The 27,033-nt window shown below is 40.4% G+C and overlaps 2 protein-coding genes across 2 annotated transcripts; both read left to right on the forward strand.

The window, feature by feature from the left end:
• Positions 1–3,350: 3,350 nt before the first annotated feature.
• LOC124261097 (leucine-rich repeat and immunoglobulin-like domain-containing nogo receptor-interacting protein 2) lies at positions 3,351–8,098 on the forward strand (the record flags this gene model as incomplete). The annotated part of the gene is made up of 3 exons (XM_046695417.1): positions 3,351–4,947; positions 6,466–6,473; positions 7,792–8,098. Coding segments are annotated over 3 exons (1,713 nt in total), but the record flags the coding sequence as incomplete, so codon positions are not given.
• A 10,357-nt stretch (positions 8,099–18,455) lies between these two features.
• LOC124261107 lies at positions 18,456–21,356 on the forward strand. Its single transcript, XM_046695425.1, has 2 exons — positions 18,456–18,542; positions 20,877–21,356. The coding sequence occupies exons 1-2, from the start codon at positions 18,534–18,536 to the stop codon at positions 21,210–21,212; spliced, it is 345 nt and encodes a 114-aa protein (XP_046551381.1). The 5' UTR covers positions 18,456–18,533; the 3' UTR covers positions 21,213–21,356.
• The last annotated feature ends 5,677 nt before the right edge of the window (positions 21,357–27,033 follow it).

Genomic DNA, 27,033 nt, shown 5'->3' on the forward strand with positions numbered 1-27,033 from the left:
TCGCCCAAACTATCGATGCCTCCTTACTTTTGTGTATTGTTAAATGGATATTAAATCACAAACAAAATGAAATTTGTAAAGTCGCGACTGACCCACTTTCAGGAGAGCCGAGTGTCAAGCGAGACGATACTTTATGTATTTCAACCGAGTTTAAGTAGGTCAGACAATGACCTACATTCATTGATATAGACAATGCAGTATCTGCACACATATCTACCGGGCTTTTCTCTACATAGGTAATACAATCAGACATGTTGGCAGATAAAACAGTCTGTCACCTGCTCTGGTAGTCACGAGCTTCAGCATGGCCCCACAAACACAACAGAGGAACAAAACCGTTAACAGATGAAGTTGTGGGACAATTGTTGTTGTTTACTGTTGTCAAGCGAGAAGGTAAACACATAAGCTTTACGAGATTATAAAAACCCATTACGAAACATTTGCGGAATTTGGACATTGAATCCTTACTGATCTTAAACGTTTTTGTTGAAGGAGACTTTTTAACGTAATATGTATACTCAACAACAAAAAAAAAGGTAGCCACCCCGATTTTCAATATTAGTGGATTTAGTAGTACATATTATGATGCATATCATGCTTGAATATTGAATATTGGTATGGTCCTTAACCGTTTTTGTTGAGTATATATGTTTGAAATGGCAGCTTTTGACAAATATCGCAGGCTCGCTGACATGTCATCATATCCCAATTGCGCAGATCGATGCTCATGCTTTTGATCACTGGATTGTCCGGTTTAGACTCGATTAATGACAGACCGCCGCCTATAGTTGGAAAATTGCTGAGGGCAGCGTTAAACAACAAAACAACAACAACTAGTATCGACTACCGGCTGTACCTGATAAGTAACCTGAACAAACACCGTATGTTTGTAAAGTGTGATGTTGTTTATGGCGTTTGGAACCATATATTTCAACCATGTTGGGAGTAAAAACAGTTGAAGTACATGTATTGCTTACGGGTGAAATATTTGAATAGGTGAGTATGCGAGAACGTTATTTTTATGATCTCAATTATTATTTTCACATTAATCTAATTATAATGATCATTTAGAATGTAAAATAACATATCGTGCATTTATGTGCTTATGTGTAGTACTGTTTGCCCGAAGAACTAATTTTGGCAAACTGCTTGTATGAAGATAATTAATTCGGTATAGCAAACCTTATGACAAAAACACCATTATCATAACATATTTATATCATTATAAGTTGATGCATGGTGAAATGGCTTTGTACTTGAGAATATTTCGCTCATATGACGACATGCATGCGTCCCAGACTTAAGCTGGTTTTATAGTGCTAGCTCACTGAGATACCATGCCCTTAGAATACCCCACTCAGACACATTATACTGACTCCGAGTCAACCAGTCCTTGTTGTACCTATTAATGCCGAGCGCCAGCTGGAAGGGAGCAACAAGTACCTTATGGTACCGTCTTTGATATGACGCGTCCGGGGGTCGAACCCGCGAACTGCATCTCTTTTACCCAGTGGAGAAATATTATTTTTCACAAAGAAGACATATGTTTTGTCATATTCAAATACCGTTATCGTGATTAACATGAATTGATTTCTTCCGTTTACTAAATAACGTATTATTTTTACCAAAACCAAAGGTCAACAGAACCATCCTTATATGTTTCGTTTATTTTTGTTTTCAGTATATACAGCTTGACTGTAAAGAAGCGTCTCATTCAAACAATATTATAACAATATTTAGCTCGACAGAACCTCAGAAGATTACATGGTTGTACTGCTAATTGGGGGACATGGGCTAGCCGAGTGGTTAAAGCGCTCGCTTGTCATGCAGTATACCCAGGTTCGATACCCCGCATGGGTACAGTGACACCATGGCGATGTTGCTGGAATATTGCTGACATCAGCATGAAACCAAAAAACACTCATTCCAACATTAAATGTATCATTTATTACAAATCAATTTCATACGAATCTAACCATTACGTTGCGTTTTTTTCTGATGTTGAGTATATACACTTTCCCTAACAGTGTAAACAATGGCTTACTTCTCCGATTCTAAACCAATAAACCCAACGTGGACATGTCACCTCCACTGACAGTAACATGTATCGGGCCAAAAGAGCTTCATTTCAATATGTGTGCACTGTCTCCAGCGTAGGGCGTAGCCAAGGTTCAGTACTAGTGTTACCTCTTTTCGTGTTAGACGTGGCAGCTGCCATATTAGATACTGTGTTACTGAGACGACGCGTACACGAGGGGCAGCAGTGTCAGCGAGAGTAGTGACACGGGGCACGACATCTGTGATGATATATAATCGTCAAAACGCGACCTGAATTCGAAATTGAAATCCCGATTTTGGGCTCATGACTGCCTTGCCCTCTCCCGTCCAAGGTTTGGAGAGAGCATTGAAACTAGCATCCCTATCGGGCCTGTCCTCAATCGGGGCTCATGAATGGAATTGAATGGCCCGTTACCTGTGGACGGTGCTGTTGTTATTATGTATTTTTAACGGAGCTGAGATGACAGTTATTCAAATGTGTGTCGTAAAAAGGTTTACTTTCAACACATTAACGTCACGCGCTTAACGACCTTCAGGCACAAAACTGTCATGCAAGTGTAAAATGTACCACTCAACTTATGATAGGGATGATGAGATATGTCACTATTAAAAGGTATATGATATATTGTGAGAATCAGTTACGTGTTTCGAGGAGAGATAAAAAACATCCATATGAAAGTGTAGCTATAACCGTCAGCCATTATTATTGCATATTCGAAAATTCGTATTCATGTTGTTTGTGTCTCCATTGTCTTTAATCTCTCTGACGCTTGTACAGGAGAATGACAAAAGTGAAAACAATGCATATTTCTTTTTCTATTTTACAGGACCTTTAAGTGGGCCTTTAAGCCAAAAAATGCTTGTCAAAAATATCTCTGTGATGTGTGATCTGCGGAATTCACTGCTCTAAATAAAATCGGGTATTATAAAAGGACGTTTTAACATGGTTTTGTGACCCGTGGTTAGAATTAGCCTTCAACAACCCATGCTTGTCGTAAGAGGCGACTAACGGGATCGGGTGGTCAGGCTCGCTCACTTTGTTGACGCGTCATCGTATCCCAATTGTGTAGATCGATGCTCATGATGTTGATCAGTGGATTGTCTGGTCCACACTCTATTATTTACAGACCGCCGGCATATGGCTGAACTATTGCAAAGTGCGGCGTTCAACAAAAAACAAACAAACAAACAAACAAACAAACAAACAAACAAAGAAAACATGCTTTTATAACTTATGTTGCTAATTTTACTCATTTTAAATAATTCTTTCTTTTTCTAGATTCATCCAGTGACGATGGTATCGTCCCCTGTGTCGTCACGTCTGGGGGATAACGCTCGTCATCGTTCTGTTCATAGCACATAGTGCGTCGTCAGACGAAGGCGGCTGTCCACATGGTTGTACATGCTCCGCCACCATTATAGACTGTCGTCATAGCAACCTGACGTCACTTCCTTCCACACTTCCTCTTGCCGATACGATTGAGAGGTTACTTGTTTCGGGCAACCGGATAAAGCAGATTGGAGTTGAACTTAAGTCTTACCCAGCACTCGAACGAGTTGATGTTGCATCCAATAACATCAGTAGCATCAGCGACGGAGCTTTCAGTGGCATAGAGAATCTGGACAATCTGATTCTTCGTCGGAATTATCTGGTAAAGTTGACGAACGAGACCTTTCAAGGTCTCCGCGCGCTCAAGACCTTGGACTTGGGATACAATGTCTTGAAAACCTTACCCAACGGTGCTTTCCGAGACTTGAAAAACTTGCAGCAATTAGATTTGATGAAAAATAACATTTCATTCATCGAAGACGATGCTTTTGATGGCTTGGAGTCTTTGAAAGTTTTGAATCTAACAAGAAACCTTCTTCAAGTGTATCCTACAACCGCTCTCTCAAAACTGACATCCGTTACCCGTCTCGTCTTGGATGACAACAGGTTGAAGAGCATACCCAGATTTGCATTTGCAGGTCTTCGGAATCTGAAGTTTTTGAGCTTGAATGGGAACCATCTAGCAAGCTTAGAACCATCAGCGTTTGCCGTGCTGAAGGCAGGTTCTGGAACCTCTTTAGTGGAACTCTCCATAAAAGGAACAGACTTGAACGATGTCCCAACTCCAGCGTTTCAAAGTCTTACAAGTCTTGAAATACTAGACATCAGTAAAAATAAATTCAAAATTTTCAAGAGGGGGTCTTTTAATGGGTTGAGAAGTCTTCGGAAACTGACAGTCACATCCTCTAGATACTTGACAACCATTGAAAATGGAACATTTGAATTTATGTCGAATTTAACGGAAGTCATCATAAGAAACAATAAAGCTCTTACGGCGATTGGAGAGAGGGCTTTTCCCACCGGGGGAACTCTTGTGGTTCTTGATTTAAGTTCCAATTCCATTCACACATTTTATCGAAACATGGTTCCATGGGATAAAAATGCGACTGTTGATATGAGAAATAACCAACTGTTCTGTGACTGTAATATTGTGTGGATGTTTACAACTCTGAAGAACGCCAATAATCCGATGACAAAAACATATGCGTCAAATCTTTCCTGCACAGCTCCGGATTCATACAGAGGTAAAAATTTATTCTCGCTTTCCAATTCAACCTTCAACTGTGACATTGCTAAACCTTATACCCATGACGTTCTGAGTCGGGTCAAGGTCGCTGCAGTTGCTGCAGGCATCACAAGCATTTTACTCATGTGCTGTGCGCTTTTCATCAAGTTCCGAAAAAAGATTTGTATGGTAGTCAGAAGACAGTATCGGTACCGCCAGTATAAAAACAATGGTTCTCTTTCAGAGAGTAGGCAGAACGGGGAACTCACTGAAGAAGGTACTGCAATGGAGGTCATAAGTTCATATAAAGATGACCCTGAAATTGAAGTTCAAGGTCAATAGGTCAGTCAAGGCCAAATGGAATTTTGACCCGTGTGCTTAAACGTGACTGTTTTTATATCAAATAATCATTGTGTGAAATGTGCAATAGGTAAACTGTTGTGTACAGTGAACACTTAGACCCGACAGGCATCGAATGGACATTAGCACATAAGCATCCCCTGAAAATATTATCCTCCAAAGTGAATCTGCTGAAGGATCGATGTTTGACATCCAGGAGAGGTTGACCGTATAATATGGGTTCGTTATCAATAAAAAAAACCCTTGCCTGCTGTTTTAAGGGTTGCGGATAGTCTGTGGTCTGACCTTTCATGACCACTCGACCTTTCCGAAATCTTCAATAAGACACTAATCCATGTTTTTTAAACAATCTAATCCACTGGGTCCTGGAACTGTTAGACGAAGAACCCCCTCTAACGAACCGATCATTTGAACGGTAACAGACATAGTTTGTTTACAAAAAGGTAAATTGTCAAAACAAAAAAAGCGATATACCCTCATTCCCATTTTTACAAAGCGATCTTGGCGCTTCGATGATATCCCCTATTCTAACACAGCCTTAAGATAGTCGTAGCGCTAATATAGGTTTATGCAACAATACTGAAACCGTACTATCTCAAATAAGAATCCAGCAAAAATCGCCCCCTGCTCCTAACCTCTTCCACCAACCCTACTGAATATCAAATGGTCGGTTCCTTAAGAGTTTAAAAATGTATTATCAGAACCAAGTGACAGTCTTCGTCAAAACTGTCTATCTTCGTTATAATGGCCATCGATTGATTATCGTAAAATAACCATTGATTACTTATTTATCATATGAAAGTAAGTGATTGTGGGCTAACACTTATTTTTTCAAGCAATATTATGGCAGGTGACACCAAAATGAGTTTCACCCATAGAACCAATGTGGGAAATCCAACCCAGGCCTAATTTAAGGGCACTACAGAATCATATGGGACGTGTAGAGGATAACGGGGCGGTAGGGTAGCCTAGTGGTTAAAGCGTCCGCTCGTCACGCCGAAGGCCCTTGTTCGATTCCCCACTTGGGTACAATGTGTGAAGCCCATTTCTGGTGTCCCTCGCCGTGATGTTGCTTGAATATTGCAAAATGAGGCGTAAAACTCTCTCACGTTCTGTAGGAAACAAAGGACATACTGTAGTGATATACGGTCATAACGTACTCAAAGGTACAGCTAATTTTAGTACTTTATTTTAGTTAGTTATATGCACTTCGACTACAATATACACCAAGTGGCCGAGACCCTAATAGTTATTAATGCGTTCGTTACAAACGTATTTCACTGTATTTAAAAACTATTGCCACGCTTATACTGGAAGTCATCATTTCAACAAATTCATATGTATCAATGTTTATGTAGCAATAATGACTTGATCGTAGTGATGATTAGGATTTCGTATAACCCTTAGTTATAATGACTTGATCGTAGTGATGGTTAGGATTTCGTATAACCCTTAGTGATCCTCGAATATCATCCCATATGTTCCCTCTCAGACAGCGAGGTAAATTCAGTCACCCTTTTCTCTTTCGATGCATCGTGAATACCCAAAGACGCCATGATACATATGGCGTATGTTGAGGAAGGCTACATACATGGCATTTCCTAGATATTGCTATACATTTGAGTTGACCTCTTGATTGTTTAGGGCCTCGTTCCTCAAAGCGATTGTAGTGCTAAGTCTATGTTAAGTATGGGAGTTACGATCATCTTAGGGTTACGACTGTCGTAAGTCTATGTTAAAGTATGGGAGTTACGATCATCTTAGCGCTTCGACAGTGGTAAGTCTATGTTAAGTATGGGAGTTACGATCATCTTAGGGTTACGACTGTCGTAAGTGTATGTTTAAGTATGAGAGTTACGATCATCTTAGGGTTACGACTGTCGTAAGTCTATGTTTAGTATGGGAGTTACGATCATCTTAGGGTTACGACTGTCGTAAGTCTATGTTAAGTATGGGAGTTACGATCATCTTAGGGTTACGACTGTCGTAAGTCTATGTTAAGTATGGGAGTTACGATCATCTTAGGGTTACGACTGTCGTAAGTCTATGTTAAGTATGGGAGTTACGTTCATCTTAGGGTTACGACTGTCGTAAGTCTATGTTAAAGTATGAGAGTTACGATCATCTTAGGGTTACGACTGTCGTAAGTCTATGTTAAGTATGGGAGCTACGATCATCTTAGGGTTACGACTGTCGTAAGTCTATGTTAAGTATGGGAGTTACGATCATCTTAGGGTTACGACTGTCGTAAGTCTATGTTAAAGTATGGGAGTTACGATCATCTTAGGGTTACGACTGTCGTAAGTCTATGTGAAGTATGGGAGCTACGATCATCTTAGGGTTACGACTGTCGTAAGTCTATGTTAAGTATGGGAGCTACGATCATCTTAGGGTTACGACTGTCGTAAGTCTATGTTAAGTATAAGAGTAACGATCATCTTAGGGTTACGACTGTCGTAAGTCTATGTTAAGTATGGGAGTTACGATCATCTTAGGGTTATGACTGTCGTTAGTCTATGTTAAGTATGGGAGTTACGATCATCTTAGGGTTACGACTGTCGTAAGTCTATGTTAAAGTATGAGAGTTACGATCATCTTAGGGTTACGACTGTCTTAAGTCTATGTTAAGTATGGGAGCTACGATCATCTTAGGGTTATGACTGTCGTTAGTCTATGTTAAGTATGGGAGTTACGATCATCTTAGGGTTACGACTGTCGTAAGTCTATGTTAAAGTATGAGAGTTACGATCATCTTAGGGTTACGACTGTCTTAAGTCTATGTTAAGTATGGGAGCTACGATCATCTTAGGGTTACGACTGTCGTAAGTCTATGTTAAAGTATGGGAGTTACGATCATCTTAGGGTTACGATCGCGTTGAGGAACGGGGCCCTGAACTATGTGCTCCAGGCAAACACAGTCCTCTGAGGCGCCGGAATTTATTCCGAAGAGTTGCTTCCCTTAGAAGCGCCAGGATCCAATGATCGTGTTTGTAAACTTGCAGTGGGGTGCTTTTGTCACAATACTTTACCTTTGAGATTGTTTTACCTTTAAGTTGCTCAAACACTACATAAAATCAGTGACGTATATCTCGGTGACTGGCGTAGCCAAAGAATAACACATTGTATATATCATGTATCTTTTGTACTTTGTTTAATTCCATGTATAATAATTTACAATATTTTCCAAATACGACATGGCAGTGCCAGTAGGCCAGTGGTAGATGCAGTCACAAAGTGACATACATACGAGGGCACATGATTTACATACCCACGCACATACCCACGCACACACACACGCGCACGCGCGCGCACACACACACACACACACACACACACACACACACACACACACACACACACACACACACACACACACACACACACACACGCACACACACACACACACCACCTCCATCACACACTCAAACCATAGTTCGGAGAACCAGGAATTTTCGCACCCCAGGCTCGAGTATTTACAGACCGCCGCCATATAGCTGGAATATTGCTCAGTGCAGCATTAAACTCACTCACTCACTCACTATGATAAATGACCCGACACTTTTGACCTCACAGTCCACCTGCACCATGTTGGTTTTGAAAATCTCTACGATATGAGTATCGATATACTTCTTTTCCATATTTATCTAACATGCCATTTAGAATAATAAATACCTAAATATATTTTGATTCTCCATCTAGGTCGACCCGTGAAGGTCCGGGTTAGAATATTGATCTTCAGTAACCCATGCTTGTCGTAAGAGGCGACTAACGGGATCGGGTGGTCAGGCTCGCTGACTTGGTTGACACATGTCATCGGTTCCCGATCGCGCAGATCGATGCGCATGCTGTTGATCACTGGATTGTCTGGTCCAAACTCGATTATTTACAGACCGCCGCCATATAGCTGGAAGATTGCTGAGTGCGGCGTAAAACTAAACTCACTCACTCCCACATATCGCGCGTTCCATGAAGAACATTTCATGAAGGATTCTAAAATTATTTACATTGCCCCTAAAAGGAGAATATCCCCTTCCAAATAAACAAAATATTTACGCCGCAAAAATAACAGCTGTTTACACAAAAGGCGTATCTGATCGTCAAATTACCACAAGTGCGCTTTTGTTGGGAATTACGGTACCCCGAAGTCGCCAAAATTGAAAAGGCCGAGGATATGTATTTTCTTTATGCAACCCAACAACAAAAGCAAAGGTTGCAGTATAAACATACATGATCTCACGGGAATATGCTGTGCATCCCCGTAATTGTTTTCATCAACCTTATTTCATTGTGTATTGCACGAGTGAGAGTCACGCATTACATCGGCCCTTGTTGCCTCCACAATGGGCACTGTGCTTCATGTCAGTTATATTGTTGTTCATTTCATATAAACCATGTACATTCATCCCGATGTTTGCCCAAGTAAGACTTCACAGATCTACTCTTACTAAATGTCTTCTGTATGCTACGTGCTTGAAAAGAATTTATTGCGTGAATTTAATGTGTGTATGTAATGTTCTTTTGAAATTAAATATTGTCATGTGATCTTGGTTGTTGTAGTGCATGAGTCGACACAATGGAACACAGTACTGTTTTTTTTCTTATATGAAACTATGACGTCACTAAATGACGTCATACTATTGTTCGTGAAGTTGATTCTGATGATTGGAATTCATTTCCACTCCGGACGTGGATCGTGTGCAAGTAAATGTAACTCAAATACTGGTCATTGTGTAAAATTGTAGATAAATGATATACTACTCAAAGCAAGGTAAGGAACGCCGACAATGGAGGGCTGCGTTGGAAGACCTGGCCGCCATGACAGATATATTATACATGGATTTAATATATGAACAAATCGAATGTTCCTCAAGTTTTTTTTAGTAGTATATTACATTAACAAAATCATCGTCACTCGCATTTATCGGAAGGTGGGGTGAGGTGAAATGGGGTTTAACGTCGTATTTAAGAAACTATTCGTTCATATGTCGACGTACATGCGTGTGTATGTGTGGCTGCTTGTATTAGCCAAGACTTAAGCTGTTTTACAGTGCTTGCTATCATGCATTCTCTTCCAACAGAGGTTACTTGTCATATCTTCCTACGAACCTCTGTTCTAATACGGCCATGTTTCCCGGTTCTCTTAAAATCCCCTAGCGGCAAAACATCGCAACACGAATTATCTCCCTTCTTTTTATCCAATCAGAACACATGTTACATCGACTTAGATCCAACTAATGCAAGCAAATGTGGGGCCACAAATATCCCTCCTCAGCCGGGGACTTGTGTTGCTGTGACACACAAGACATTTAATGGCCAGCTGTTGTCAACGAGGGCGATGGGGACGCCATTGATTCGCCATTACATGACTGAGTTCTGTCTAGAAGAAACGTTTGCGCATCGCGCAAGGGAAGAGGTTTTAGTTTTCCCGAAACATACGGAAATTACCGAGGCCTAGCGAATAATCACTTTTGAAACAACATCCCTGATTGCACAACTAAATCTGATTGCAACCAATCACGAATCCTGAACACTCGCACTATGAAAGGGTCGTATTAGAACAGAGGTTCGTAGGAAGATATGATATGGCTATCATGCCGCAGTTAAGCATGAATACCCAACTCAGACACATTATACTGACTCCGAGCCGACCAGTCCTTGTTGTACCTATTAATGCCGAGCGACAAACCAACAAGTACCATATTTTAACGTATTTTGGTATGACGCGGCCTGGGATCGAACCCGCGACCTCTAACCACTACACCACGGAGGCGGTCCTTAATCGGAATGAAACTAGTGAGTGAGTTGGGTTTTACGCCGCTTGTTGCAATATTCAAGCAATATCACGGCTGGGGGCACCAGAAACGTGCTTTTCACATTGTACTCAATTGAGGAATCGAACCCTGGTCTTCGACGTCGGTTCAACCACTAGGCTACCCAGAAGTAGACTAAACGAATTCACATCGTTGTTCAGAAACTGGCAACGCCAGAAACTTACGATCGTAGGGTTCGAATCCCGATTGGTCCCTATTATTTTTTACAGGTGTGTCAGCACCAAGCCAGATTTGTGATTTCACCAGAGTAGCTGCATTACTTTGGAACTTCTTCTCCAACACAAAGCAGTCACGCTGTGATATACCTGGTATTACTGATCATTCACCTGATTCTTACCTTTATTCCCAAACCCGTGAAGATCAGGGTTGGAATTGACCTTCAGTAACCCATGTTTGTAAGAGGCGACCCGTGAAGATCAGAGTTAGAAATAGTCCTCAGTAACCCATGTTGTCGTAAGAGGCGACCCGTGAAGATCAGGGTTAGAAATGGTCTTCTGTAACCCATGTTTGTCGTAAGAGGCGACCCGTGAAGACCCGGGTTAAAATTGGTCTTCATTAACCCATGTTTGTCGTAAGAACCGACCCGTGAAGAACCGGGTTAGAATTGGCCTTCAGTATCCCATATTTGTCGGGACTAACGGGATTTGGGTGGTCAAGCTCGCTGGCTTGGTTGACCAAGTCAAAACATTGAGTACACAAGAGTCTCGTTTCCTGTTGACTGAGTCCCGCCCTATTGCCCAACTTAGTACAATAACCAGTACAGAATTTTGAGACCAATTCATTCAACTGGATACATAAATATTAATCAGTGTTATATGATACATCTAAGCACTTGTATATTGCAAAACTACACGCTCCTTCTAATCCTTGCAAACACGTCGTGCACCGTGCTTTGTCGTTCAGCGAGCTCTGACAAACGGAAACCTGGAAATCGTGGAAATGTCAAAACGAGGTTCTGTAGCTAGAAAAGTTTGGCGGTCTGGTACGGACTTGATATTATATCAATCACATTGTGCGTTACAAAACTACTCTGAATAAGCGCAAAAAACACATAACAGGTATAACCAGTGAGCCAGATGCATTGTGAATCATTTTACGACCTCATCAAACAGGGGCAGTCTGTGACGTCTTAGTTAAGGTCATGCTGCCTACACCTCGCCATAAAATATAGAAATACGATGTTATTAAAGTTCAAACTTAAAATTCATTTGTAAATACCATTTTCTTATGAAACAAGGAATTGGAATTCAGTGTAACCATAGTTGTTTGTGATGTCTATTTTCACTTTCACACTAGAAAATTCGGATCGGCTGAAAAGTAGGTCATTGTCTGAATAGGTTAATGAAACTCATGTTTCGGTTTGACATGTCATCGGTTCCCAATTGCGCAGATTGATGTTCATGCTGTTGGTCACTGGATTGCCTGGTCCAGACTCGATTATTTATAAACCACCGCCATATAGCTGGAATATTGCTGATTGCGGCGTAAAACTAAACTCACTCACTCACTGTCAGGGCTGGGATGAAGGCTGAAGGCTGTCTCAAAGTCCCTGAACCACATTATTTTCCCAACAGCCTAGCGCTCCCTGCAGTGCTAAATCCCTAAATAAAGCAAGTCTATAGATTTCCTCAGGTTCAGGCCTGAATCTCTGGTCTCCCTGGGCCACCTTTTCAATTTAAATGGGTTCATTTGGTACTATCAAAATTATATATATTCGTTAGTCTAAAGAAAGCTAAGCATTAGGTATTAACAATCTTCTTCCTCTACATTTAATTTATTTTTTCACTATTACTATATATTAAACAAGCCTTTTAATGACTGATGTGTCTAACTTTGGAGCAGTAACATCATATGTTTTTTAAACTTTGTAATTGGAATGGACTTGTGTATATGTTGAGAGTTGGTCTCGTCGCTATATGGCTGAGGGTCGGTGGGGTAGCCTAGTGGATAAAGCGTTCGCTCGTCACGCCGAAGACCCGGATTCGACACCCCACATTGGTACAGTGTGTGAAGCCCATTTCTGGTGATTTCCCGATGTGGTATTGCTGTAATAATGCTATAAGTGGCGTAAAACTCAACATACTCACTCACTCACTCACCGTGTGGGTGAAATATTGCCGATGTGACGTATAATTTTAATTCACTTACATGTACACACTATATGTTCTCTGCTGCTTTTGCTTGGTGCAATCAGTGTTATAGTACCACAATATGCGAATTTGCGTGCAAATAATTTTGCTGTATATTTTTATTATTTCCTGGAAACAGAATAAATTAGTGTTAAGACAGGTCTTTTTTTCTTTTTTCCAAGCACTACTAAACAGGCAAACTAAAGCAGAATTAGTTGCAAACGTTTGTGTGTTTTCTGATGTGTAGATATGAACAAATCAACATTCTTGAATACTATTTTAAAATTTTGGCCCCACCGGCCGACCAAACTTTAGAACATGGTGGAAATAAATTAAAAATGCTTCCCTTATGTGTTTCCCCGGATTTTCCTTTCAACTGATGACAGATTAAAATCCATGGGTTTGGTTAAAATTAAACAGTAGGGATGGGTTTATGGAAAGATGTTCTATTGTCTGCATGCTAAACGTGGCCCTTCACGCTGCCGTCGAATAGTTTTTCTTTCTTTATAGGATGAATAAAATCCTTTCCCTTGGCTGTCGAGAATACCCTCGGGCCTTCGGCGGGGTTTCACCTCTCCCAGGTACCTAACCCCATGGCTTTTTAAATGCCAGAACCAATCAATTAAATTTCATACATAAATTATCAATTAAATTTCAATAAAAAAATTGATTGACGCCCTAGCTTCACATCGTCGAGCTGTCTGCATAAATTGATAAACAGGGTCAAACCAAGTTGGATCCGGGACACTGAAGAAGGAAGGTGTGCTCTGATTTCGGGAACGAGACAGAATATGATTGGTTGGCGTAATGGCTCAATTACGTTTCTGAATATGCATGTTTACTGTTTACTTCGGTCGTCCAGGATTTGGCTTGGTTTCCGTATGCAGCAGTGACAAACTTATCTCCCCAACCGTGGTTTGTTCATATTTATCTTAAAATTATACAATCCAAAAAAAAAGAAACGCATAGCCGTTTTGTATTTTTAAATCTATTAATTACTTATTGTGTTCAAACAATCGTCAAGATATGTTAGTCTGAGCACGATATCACGGCTTGCAGCTCATTACAACCAAACAGGTATAACAAATAACCGTCCCCGTACAGGCAGACCTCGAGTCACCACTGTAGCCCAAGATCGGTACATCCGGGTACTACATTTACTACATTTCGCAACAGATGTCTGGGTTATGCGTTTCTTTTTTAATAGTATGTTAGGTTTAAAATGCATTTTATTGCTTAAAAGTAGACTAAAATAAAATGAATTAAAACCATTGCCATCTGTCTTGTCATAGAGTTTCCAGCTGCTAATGTTAGTGGTTTTGGGTGTGTAGCAAATATATACTATTAGGCACTTGGTTATATTTGATTATTAGGTTAGAGGTCCCTTTCAGTTCGATATAAGAGTACAAGTCAAAACATTGATAACACAATAGTCTCGTTTCCTGCTGACTGGGTTCCGTCCTATTACGCAAGTTAGTACAATAACCAGTCCAGAATTTTGAAACAAATTCATTCAACTGGATACATAAATATTTATCAGTATTATTTGATACATCTAAGCACTTGTATGTTGCAACTACACGCTCCTTCTTATCCACGCAAACACGTCGAACAGCGTGATTTGTCGCACAACGTACTCTGACAAACGAAAATCTGGAAATCTCAAAACGAGGCTCTGTCGCTAGAAAAGTTTGGCGGTCTGGTACGGACTTGATATTGTAGCAATCACATTGTGCGTTACAAAACTACATTGAATAAGCGCCAAAAACACACAACAGGTGTAACCAGTGAGCCAGATGAATTGTGAATCATTTTACGACCTCATCAAACAGGGGCAGTCTGTGACGTCTAAGTTAAGGTCATGCTGCCTACACCTCGCCATAACATATAGAAATACGATGTTATTAAGAATAAAATTAAAATTCATTTGTAAATATCATTTTCTTATGAAACAAGGAACTGGAATTCAGTGTAACCATAGTTGTTTGTGTTGTCTCTTTTCACTTTCACACGAAAACATTTGGATCGACTGAAAAGTAGATCATTGTCTGAATAGGTTAATGAAACTCATGTTTCGGTTTGATTCCTGTATGTCAGCACAGATAACAACTCACCATTCCATTCAGCCTGGTTCTGCCAGTCTATCATGCTTCCGGCTACGCATCATAACAGTATGGAGAGGAGCGCTAGCGCTAATTTGCAGGCAAACTAGTCAAAGAAACGGAACAACTGAGTGACGTTCTGTGAAAATATCAGCTCAGCGTCAATGAATTCCCGAATCTCGTTGTAGCGTCCGCAAATATTCAATGACGTCACCACTGCAGCCCAAGATACATCCGGTACTAAATTTACTACATTTCGCAACAGATGTCTGGGTTATGCGTTTCTTTTTAAAAATAGTATAATAGGTTTAAAATGTGTTTACAAATTTATTGCTTAAAAGAAGACTAAAATAAAATTAATTAAAACCATTGCCATTTTTCTTGTATTAGTAAAGTTTCCAGCTACTAATGTTAGTGGTTTTGGTGTGTGGCAAACATATACTATTAGGCACTTTGTTATATTTGATTATGACTTCAAATATATTCAAATTCATCTAAAACGTAATTGAGGTACAGCAACGGTTTAACATTACGCTGGCTCAGAAGTATTGTCTCGCTCTGGAAACGGGATGAAACTTAACCTATTTATCCCCCGACCCTAATTCTCGGCTTCTCGTTAATTAATTTCAAAAGTAAACTCGTTCTTCATACCTAACCACCTCGTCACAGAACAGCAAATCACATAAGGCGACAACTGGTAACTTGGCAGTAGGTTTACATGTACAGTTGTCAACGGATGCTATAGAAGTAATGGGCATTTGAGATGGATTTCTACTTGTGATATTAATAAACAGGTAAAATATATTACCGTATTTTTTATTGTTGTACTCTATTCAGGGCGATGATCTCATGACCACATGACTACACGAATACATGACCACGTGACAACACGAATACATGGTCATGTGACCACATGAATACACGATTACATGGCCACGTGACCACGTGACAACACGAATACATGGCCATATGACCACATGACTACACAGGGCCAGATCAAGGAGGTGAGGTGAAATTGGGTTTAACGTCGTGCTTGTGAATATTTCGCTCATATGACGACGCGTATGCGTGTGTATGTCTATGTGCGGCAGCTTGTACTAGCCCAGACTGAAGCTGGTTTTATAGTCGTGCTTGTGAATATTTCGCTCATATAGTGCTAGCCCACTGAGATACCATGCCCCAGTGAAGCATGAATACCCCACTCAGACACATTATACTGACTCCGAGCCGACCAGTCGTTGTACCCATTAATGTCGAGCGCCAGGCAGGGACCAACAAGTACCATATTTTAACGTCTTTTGGTATGAAGCGGTCGGTGATCGAACCCGCGACCTTCCGCTCTCCGGGCGGACGCTCTAACCACTACACCACGGAGGCGGTCCCAGATCAAGGAGAAGTAGGGTGTACATATATCATCAAGTCCAAAGGTTAGGGGGAAATGCTCCTCAGGAATTTTGTTTTTCGGGGAAAAGTACACAAATACATGACCACGTGACTATGGTTTAACGCCACTCTTAGCAATATTCCAGCAATATCGCGGCGGGGGACACAAGAAATGGGCTTTACATATTGTACCCGTGTGGGGAATCGAACCCGGGTCTTCGACGTCACGAGCGACCGCTTTACCCACTAGGCTACCCCACCGCCCCTGAACGAAACGAGGTTAGAGGTTCCTTTGAGTTCGATATAAGCGTAGTTTCCTGTATGTCAGCACAGATAACAACTCACCATTCCATTCAGCCTGGTTCTGCCAGTCTATCATGCTTCCGGCTTCGCATCATAACAGTATGGAGAGGAGCGCTAGTGCTCATTTGCAGGCAAACCAGTCAAAGCCACGGAACAACTGAGTGACGTTCTGTGAAAATATCAGCTCAGCGTCAATGAATCTCGTTGTAGCGTCCGGAAATATTCAATGACGTCAGCACTCTGCTTATTCCGTTTAGTACATTCTATCTGCGACATGATTCCTTTGATGACTACCGCAATACTGTTATCCCGACGCCGCATAACGGGTGGTACGCTGTTATCCGTGTTTCTGAAGCGGATATACCGCAAAACACGTGCAGTGCGCACGTGCCCATTAGGAAGTCCTTTTGTCTTTATCCAATCACCTGCTCGTCGGTCCTGGATTTCATTGCGACTTGGAAAGGGTTTCTTGTCTCTTTTTCAGGTTGGAGAATTTCGATGAAAAATAAAATGGGTATTAAATACAAAAACACAAGCGTCTTGTCAGCCTTGACTGTCGAGGCAAGATAAACTGACACGTAATGGCGACTGATTGGTTACGGTCGTCCGTATCGCAAGTTAAAAACGCGAAAAGGGGTGTCACGACAAGTGACTAACCCAGTCACATTTGATTGAGATTTGACAATATAATAAATGATAACTTCGAAATTCCATTCAAAAACAAAATATAATAATTTCAGTTATTTTCATCAGAATTAGTAACTTGGGTTGTGGTAGCAGTAGTTGTGGTGGTGGTAGTAGTAGTAGTAGTAGTAGTAGTAGTAGTAGTAGTAGTAGTAGTAGTAGTTGTGAATAAGTGAGTGAGTTTAGTTTTACGCCGCACTCAGCAATATTGCAGCTATATGGCGGCGGTCTGTAAATAATCGAGTCTGGACCAAACAATCCAGTGATCAACAGCATGGGCATCGACCTACGCAATTGGGAACCGATGACATGTGTCAACCAAGTCAGCGAGCCTGACCACCCGATCCCGTTAGTCGCCTCTTACGACAAGCATAGTCGCCATTTGTGGCAAGCATGGGATGCTGATCATGAAGACCTATTCTACCCCGGATCTTCACGGGTCAGTATTAGTATTAGCATTAGTAGTATTAGTATTATTATTATTATTATTATTATTATTAGTAGTAGTAGTAGTAGTAGTAGTAGTAGTAGTAGTAGTAGTTGCAGTCGTAGTAGTAGTAGAAGCTGAGGTAGAAGTAGTAGTAGAAAAGTAGTAGTAGTAGAACAGCAGCAGTTGTAGTGGTAGACAAGAAATCATCATCATCATCGTCACCGTTGCCGTCATCATCATCAACAACAACTTCAGTCGTATCATCAATGGGATTAAGAGTACAGTTGTTCCCATACCGTACACATCGTAGAAGTAAACACCTCGACCCGGATATTCCTCACCGGAACGACTATAGGGCACACACTTTATTGTCAAACGCAATGAATACGTAGTATGTATATATGTAAGAGCACCATGGGGTAGAGCGCCGCTTCATTGAGTGCTTAACATCCTTGACCACTTACAACCCCTTCCCTTTGTGACAGAGACGTTCTTCTGATAGATTGCTCTGACGCGGAAGGCGATGAAAAACAACCGCGATTCCGTGCTCTGATTGGTCAATTCTTCAAACACGTGTGTCAACAGCTTTATGACGTCAGCCCATCCCTTTCGTTTCTTTAAATATAACGATTTCTCTGTGTATGTATATTCTGCCTATGGTGATGTAAAGTAAATCTGGTGGACATTCATCAACGTCAATGGAAATGGTAAGTGTATATTTCTCTAATATTGCATAAAGTTAAATTATCATTAATGATTGTTAATATAATGACGGTCGCCTTTGATAGCCGGGTACTCATTCCCTAATTGCCTACAATATAACGACAGAATGGGGCGCATGTAGCCTAGTAGACAAATGCTTAGTCTCTGAGTATATATAATTTTGATAGTGACAAATAAACCCATTTAAATTAAAAAGGGGCCCCAGGGAGACCAGAGATTCAGCAGCCAGGGGAAATCTAGACTTGTTTCATGTAGGGTTTTAGCATTGCAGGTAGGGCTAGGCAGTAGGGGAAATAATTTGGTTCAGGGACTGTGAGACGGACTAGTAGCCTAAAAGTACTGTCGGAAATGCTAGAAAAATGCTTTTTAGCCTTAATATCTTTAGAAAGGTGATAAATGTATTATGTTGTGAATATATCAACTCACCTTTTGTGTACCTAATTTTTATTTCAATTGATTTAACATTCCCATGCATTTAAAGGGCAGTTTACAGGAGAGAATTTGGTACCCAAACAACAACTTAAGATTTTTTCAGAGTTCAACAACAGAAATCTGAAATAGTCTTTACATTTATGCTAATAATACAGGTGGTGTAAAAATATAAATTAACGTTTTTCAACAAATAAATGTTGAATGCTGTGTTACTTTACATAATTATCGTTTCTTTATTGAATAAATATTAATATAAATGTTAAGTCTTGATAAATACGTTTCCGTCATGCAAGCACATCTTTATCACAGCGTCCACTATAGCCAACTATTTGCAAACGATTGTTGCAAAGGTTTATACGTTTTTTGTTCTTGAAAAAAGACAGAGGTAAACCTTTCATTAGTATAGAAATGGTTTATTTCAGAACTTGTAGAGTTGTTGGTATGTCTTACCAACAAGTTTACAATATTGTGAACAAATCAGACAAGACAGGGACCGTCTCAAAAGCAAAACCGGGACGTAAAACCATCCTTGAGAACTTTGACAAGGGAGTACTTAGACGGGCGGTCTACAAACTTTAGGAGAAGAAGAATATATATATTCTAAAGAAGCTACACCAGCGACTTCGTTAAATTTTTGGCCAATGTTCACAACTAGATTAAACTGACCGAATTACATCCATATTTTTGCAATGTAATATACTGTTGACATGCAAAACATTTATTTAAACGTTGCACATTTCTACAATCAATCGATAAGATAACACAAGTGATAGGATTCTTTCCAATGTACAGTAATTCGTATGTTTATTTCACAACAAACACACATACACAAATGATCCCTTACATAACCAATACGTATACTATACGTACACATATTCAACATTTTGAAGAAAACATCTATTAAGATGACCCCTCGCCCGAGCGTGTGCTCAGGTGTCAATTTCACCTGTCGATACCGTGCATGCTGATGACGTAACACAGGCAGTTAATGTTTGTATCAAATAACGTCCCACTACCCCTTATTTTTATAAGTTTTTGGTATTTTCATCAGTAAAAACGCATTATAGGGCATGTCTCAAAATTTTTTCCCTCGGTCTACATTAGGTAGATGGCAAAGTGATCAAGCTGTAATTTGAATTTTAAATATAAGTCAAAAGCATTTTCTAGCATTTCCGACAGTACTTTAGTTGTCAAGGGGCTGCAATTCGCTCTACAGAGTTCCGTCTCTTGCACATGCCTGTAATTATGGGTTCGCATCCCAGTTTCATCTGATTATGTTTCCAGGTTTATCAGCACCACATCATTGCTCGTAGGTTTCCCCAGGGCCAAAAGGTCTAAAACTCGCATAACTTCGGGGTTTCTTCCTCCATTAAGCATACACGCTTCTAGAATAATGATTAAAAGACGTTAACTCACTCGCTGTTTGTAAACATGTTCAGGCCCAATGGTTTTGGCTATTTCATTCATAATGTAACCACACAAACCACCAAAGAATTAATCTTTCCTAAGATGTCTTATTTTTTCTATCCTAACTCGATGCTTTTTTGTCCGGAAAATCGGGTGAACTTAGATTTGTGATTGCGTCAAATAAGTGAGTGAGTGAGTTTAGTTTTACGCCGCTTTTAGCAATATTCCAGAAATACCACGGCGGGGAACACGAGAAATGGGCTTCACACATTATACCCATGGCGGGGAATCGAACCCGGTCTTCAGCGTGACGAGCGAACGCATTAACCACTGAGCTACCCCACCGCCCCGCGTCAAATGATAAAAATTAATGACTGATCCTCCTATTTTTTTCTTTTTAGGAAATACAGTTAATTTGATACTAATATGAAATTCTGTCATTGTGCTTTTAATTCTATTGACTGTCATCTGACTTTCAGATCGGAAGACAGGAATCATTCATGCGCCTAGCACTGGTCGTGCTTGTTGTTGCAGCCAGTGCCCAGTCAGCCCTGTTAAACCGCAATATGAAACTTCTGCGCAGTCGCCTGGGCGAAGTACTTCCGCTTGGCCTGACCTTGTCCGGGGAAGTCATCCAATCAAATCGCATCTCTCTGCAGCAGGTTCGGGCCCCAGCAACTACTGAAGCTTCCACAGACTTCTGCCTCTCTACATTTTGTGTTTCTCCGAGAAGGTGTCGGGATATGGTTGTGGACAGAGCTTCGTGTATTAATGACTGTTTGGAAACCTGCTATGCTTTGATACAACGGAAGTGACGTTTTAACGTTGTATTGAGTTGTAGGTTGTATTTGTTTGTTGTATTACGACTCACGCATCTATATGAAGATTTTCTGTAAATAATGTTTGGTGGTATTATTGTATTGTATATTACAGCTATATATGGCGGCGGTCTGTAAATAATCGAGTCTGGACCAGACAATCCAGTGTTCAATAACATGAGCATCGATCTAGGCAACTGGAATACGATGACATGTGTCAATCAAGTCCGCGAGCCTGACCACCCGATCCCGTTAGTCGCATCTTACGACAAACATAGGTTGCTGAAGACCAGTTCTAACTCTGATATTCATAGGTCAGGTTGGTTGAGACTGTGACTCAGCACTAATGCGGCTAAAGCCCACGAATCTGAGGTGTGCTGGTATGCAAACAGTTAACAAATCTCGAGAGAGTGAATTTAGTTTTACGCCGCTTTTAGCAATATTCCAGCAATATCACGGCGGGGGAGACCAGAAATGGGCTTCACACATTGTACCAATGTAGGGAATGGAAACCGGTCTTCGGCGTGACGAGCGAACGCTTTAACCACTAGGCTACCCCACCGTCCCACAAATCTCGACCATCGATACATTCAGTATCGCCCCACCCCTCCGGAATCCTCACTGTGATATAGGTTGTGATTAAGATCTCGAGTAAACACATTAAATTTTTATCACAGTAATAATTGAAGTATTAATCATATTTATTTCCCCATGATGTGTGCTTTTATCCATTTAAAACAAATCCCTTCATAATAAAGCATTTGAAGAACACACACACGTGCATGTATCATGTTTGTTTTTTGTTTACCGCCGCACTCAGCAATATTACAACTATATGACGGCTGTCTGCAAACAATCGAGTCTTGACCAGACAAACCAGTGATCAACAATATGAGCATCAATCTACGAAATTCGGATGCAATCACATCAGCCAAGTCAGCAAGTCTGACTACCAATCAATTCTAACCCGGGTCTTCATGGGTTCATTTATTTACAATTTTGCTCAGTGACCTGGCTCAGCATCAGCTGCAGGAGCATCAGCACGACGTCGTCATTATGGTTTAACATCCGGAACTTCATGGCGTAGGAACACGAAAGACCTGGGGTCAGTCTTTGGCACTGGCACACTGCGTGGAGCCCATATGATTCGTGTCAATCAAGTGAGTGAGTGAGTGATTATGTTTTTTTTACGCCGCTTTTCGCAATATTCCAGCAATATCACGGCGGGGGACACCAGAAATGGGCTTCACATACTGTACACATGTGGGGAATCGAACCCGGGTCTTCAGCGTGACGAGCGAACGCTTTATTCACAAGACTACCTCAAGACACATGACACACGAAAGACCTGGGTTCAATCTTTGGCACCGGAACACTGCGTGCAGCCAATGCTTCGTGTCCTAGGAATATTGCTAAATCCATATCCATATACATGTACACTGAATTTCACATTCATCAATAGCTTTGGAAATGGCGTTCTTAGTATGAGTCCAAATGCCCAAGTTGTTAATTTGCACTCTGGATTGTGCATGCTTACACGATGCACCAGTATCATCCGAGTTTAGATAAACAACTTAAAAAAACCCAATCCAAAACAACAACATAATATTTATAAATACGTAAATAAAAATGAAAAAAAAAGTAAAGTAATGTGAATCGAAGCTAAAAATTAGATCTAGCCACCAACTGATGTCAGTCAGATTCGATTTCATAACTAGGAACAGGCTCACCCCTTTAAAACTGAATAAGAAGAAGATTAAGTAGGATTTGGCTTCCATCTTGTCCTCGGAAGCTGCTCAAAGATTGAGATATTTTACAGGCGCTTCGGCACGTTGACGCGTGAGCGAACGATTCTCTGGCCACCACAGTTGTATATAATTACATCTGTCACAGCTGTTTACAGCTGTAGCTTCCCAGTGGTATGTCTCTGGCTGTGAACATGGTCCAGTATGGATGGTCGAAGCTTCATTGATACTCTCGAATGCCGATATATTTGTTTCACAATAAGAGGTGTGTGTAGAAAAAAGAAAGAAAATGTACAACACGTAAAACGATTGACGAAACAATTCTGCAATGTGATGGACTTAATACGATACAGTAACATCAGTTGATCGGTGAGGATCGCTATAGTTAAATATAGCACATATAAACACATGCTCAAATAATCCGACTAAGGCAAGGTAGCCTCCCGTTTGTTACAATTGTAACATAGTTGAATAATATATTTGAAAATAGTGTAATTGTGTTTTATATAAAATATACAGCTCGTGAAAGAATAACGTATTAAAAATATATGTACCTTACATGTCAATCGTCTATTGTTTTACCCTCTACAATGAATACGTACACCCAATGTGTCTATTGTGCTTGATAAGCATTACCAATTCTATGATCAGTAAGGTTGGTCGGTTGGTTTGTTGTTTAACGCCGCACTTCGCAGTATTCCAGCTATAATTGTATTGGACCGCCCACATCAGATTCATTCTTGGCATTGGATCGGTCAGATCAACTTTGTCCCAGGACATTCCTGGAATTGGACCAAGATTTCTAGTGTGTAGACGATTCTACCCAATTCGTCTCCCTGCGCCCCTTCCGTTACCTCCAAAGAGACCATTTGGTGTGTCCCGAAATACCACTGAGTTCGCCACGAATGCTTCTATCCCCGGTCAACAAACACCCAGGAAGAGTCTTTCCATTCGTGACCAACTCGTGTTATTCAGGACAAACCGAATAGCGACTCTTGCCCTCTGGAAGGATTTCATATTGGCGCATGAACATCAGAACTTCTTTAAACAGGAACGATAACTCTATTCCTGTTTGATGTCAATGGTACTTAATATCACCGAAGTACTGTTTTGGTTTTTGCTTATTTATTCTAAAGAATTAAACCTCCTTGATACATCTAAAAGAAGGAAAAACATATTTGTTAAAGACATATTCTGACATAATTATTACCAGATGTTCACCATATATTTTAAATTATATTTCTGAAAAGAGTTTAATAACCACAAATGGGATTTGTTTTATTAAATACGCAAATACAATTTATATAAAAACTCAGCTACATTAAATCCCAAAGCAGAAAATCAAAAATGAGTTTAGAATATTTCTCAAACTGAACATACGTGTAACCTTGCTGTCATACCCCAAGTGGAATTGTAAATGAATTCGCTGAAAAATATATGAATGACCTAAATACGGTCAGACTTCATATTCCCAGAGATAAGAAATATATGCCCAATGTTAAAGATTAAAGTTGATTAGTTACATACAGGTATAATATTATTGTTTTGAAACTCGTAGCGAGTTATATTTACATTAACTGTTGAAAGCGCACGTACAATCACGACAACAAACCCGCAAGATCGCCAGAAATACACTCAGTTGAACCCATGAGAGTCGTTATGTCAACAAACGCACGTGCGTGTATTTGAATCACTCACCGTCAATCGTATGATTCTTATCAAAAACTTCACAGTAGACAGCACAATTCTGTTAGCTACGTTCTTAATACTTTCAACATGACGATAAGTATTTTTCGTCATTTTTAAAACAATAACATAATGCCATAAACGATTTAAGTAGTCGGGATTATTTTTATCAAAGCACCGCAACCATTACGCGCGTTCTGCTTGGTTTGTCGTATTTTCGCACATAACAAGCATCGAGAGGGGGACGATTCTTCTTGGGGTTACGGAAAGGGGCGAGTGGTGACGAATGGAGTCATTCGTGACCACCTCGTGTTTTCCCGAATACCGACTCGTGCCCCTCATTCGTGTTATTCCGGGACAAGCCGAACAGCTCCTTGGAGATGCGTGTGGTGACGAACGGGGGAGAGTATTATCCCTCTGCTTGTGTAGACGGTCTTATCAATAATCACCAAGGAGAGGATTTTTTTTCAATTAACGTTGCTATTTACGCATCCTTCAATTTCATAAAGCTGACAAACGTCTCAGAGGGACAGCCCGAACCCTCTCTGGATTAAGCGAGTTCTTTAGCAATATTCCAGCAATACCACGGTGAGGGACACCAGAAATGGGCTTCGGACATTGTACCCATGTGGGGAATCGAACCAGGGTCTTCAGCGTGACCAGCGAACGTTTTAACCACTAGTTAGTTTTACGTCGCTTTTAGCAATATTCCATTAATATCATGACAGGGGACACAAGAAATGGGCTTCACACATTGTACCCATGTGGGGAATTGAACCCGGGTCTTCAGCGTGACGAGCGAACGCTTTAACCACTAGGCTACCCCACCGCCCTCTGGAAGTGGATCATCACGCGGAGAGGGATGTTATCATAATTAACAAAGTGATTTTAATGAGAGAGCATTAGAGCCGGTGACTTGCAACCAGAACAATCCCACACTGTTCCCGCGATCCGTTTTCGACATGCATGGTTGGATCTATTCTTCTCTGCATTTTTGTCCATGATAATCATATCTTCACCTGACATGATCCGGCGAATTCAAATAGTCTTCTTAACGGTAATGTCTCTTCTGCATATCAATTATTCATTCATATGACCAAAAGTTTTTTGTTCACATGTAACTAAAATTGTAAGCAGCATTTTAGAAGCTGCGCGATCATAAAGGACAGAGATGTCGGATATGTTTCAAACTTTTTAGTAGTTTTTATGAGACGCTTCGGTACAAATAGAAGTCTTTGTATGTCTACCGAAATTATTCATTGTAAGAATAAAGAAGCTGAAATCCATATGTCATCGCTTGTTATCACAAATGAAAAACAAACAGATAATAAATGCTTTTAGTCTTTTGTGTTTAGGAAGGTATTGCCAGACTCAAGTATTGATTCGTCTTGTACAAATGTTTACCTAAGGAAGTGCGTTTTGTGCATTATTGCTGTATCATTATTAATTCCTTAGGCATGAGAGCAGCATTCATTAATGGGGAAGAACAGAAAATATTAAAGAATGGAAGTAGAATGGAAGATTGTAAAATGGATTGGATATTTTCAGCTGCACTTTAAATACGATCCATGTTCATAGGCGGATCAGGTATTTTCAAAGGGAGTTCGGGGAGGGTTCGTTCGATTATTGTGTGTGGGGGTTCAGGGGTTAACTTCAGTGTGATCTTTAGTCACTTTCAAAAGTTGGGTAGGTGGGGGATGTGGTGAAAAGGTGGGGTCGATGTCAGTCACTATATATAGTCTGGTCCGGACGTGATTATTAACAGACCGCCATCATATGACTGATACAATACTGAGCTAGAGCAATCAGTTTAAATGTAACTTGTCAGATTGTAATTGAAAACTTGAATGTGTTTTCTGATCATGCAACCTCGAAAAGGTTAACTTGGGATGTTCCAAACGACAATCACAAGCTGCACGACCTGAGACTAGTGGACAATCGAAAGGTCGGCGTCGTGAGACGACACCCGACATATCCCTCTCTGTCTTTTGTGACCCGCACCTGTTGGACAAGCCGGATATCACGAAACTCGTGCAACTCTGGAAGGACTACTTCAAACAAGAACGATAACTCTATGTCTGTTTAATTCCAACAGTATTTCCAACATTACTGACGTACTCGAAAATGTTTTTGTTTCAAACTGATTTTGATCTGTTTTAATAAGGCTAGATGATAACTTAAAACAATCTTGGTTCTCATCAATTAGTGAATCTCCTAAATGTATATTTTACAAGGTGTTCCAAACTTTGTTAAATGTTAAAAAATATTTGTGTTGTGATGTCCAAATGCATTTAAGAATTGCTATATCAAGTTTTAGATGCAGTAATTTCAATACGGCTGTTAAATGTGGCAGGTATAATGGAACTGAATATAACGAAAGACTATGC

Source organism: Haliotis rubra, unplaced genomic scaffold (assembly GCF_003918875.1).
Source record: "Haliotis rubra isolate DU_JTF1 unplaced genomic scaffold, ASM391887v1 Scf789, whole genome shotgun sequence".
Lineage (NCBI taxonomy): Eukaryota > Metazoa > Mollusca > Gastropoda > Lepetellida > Haliotidae > Haliotis > Haliotis rubra.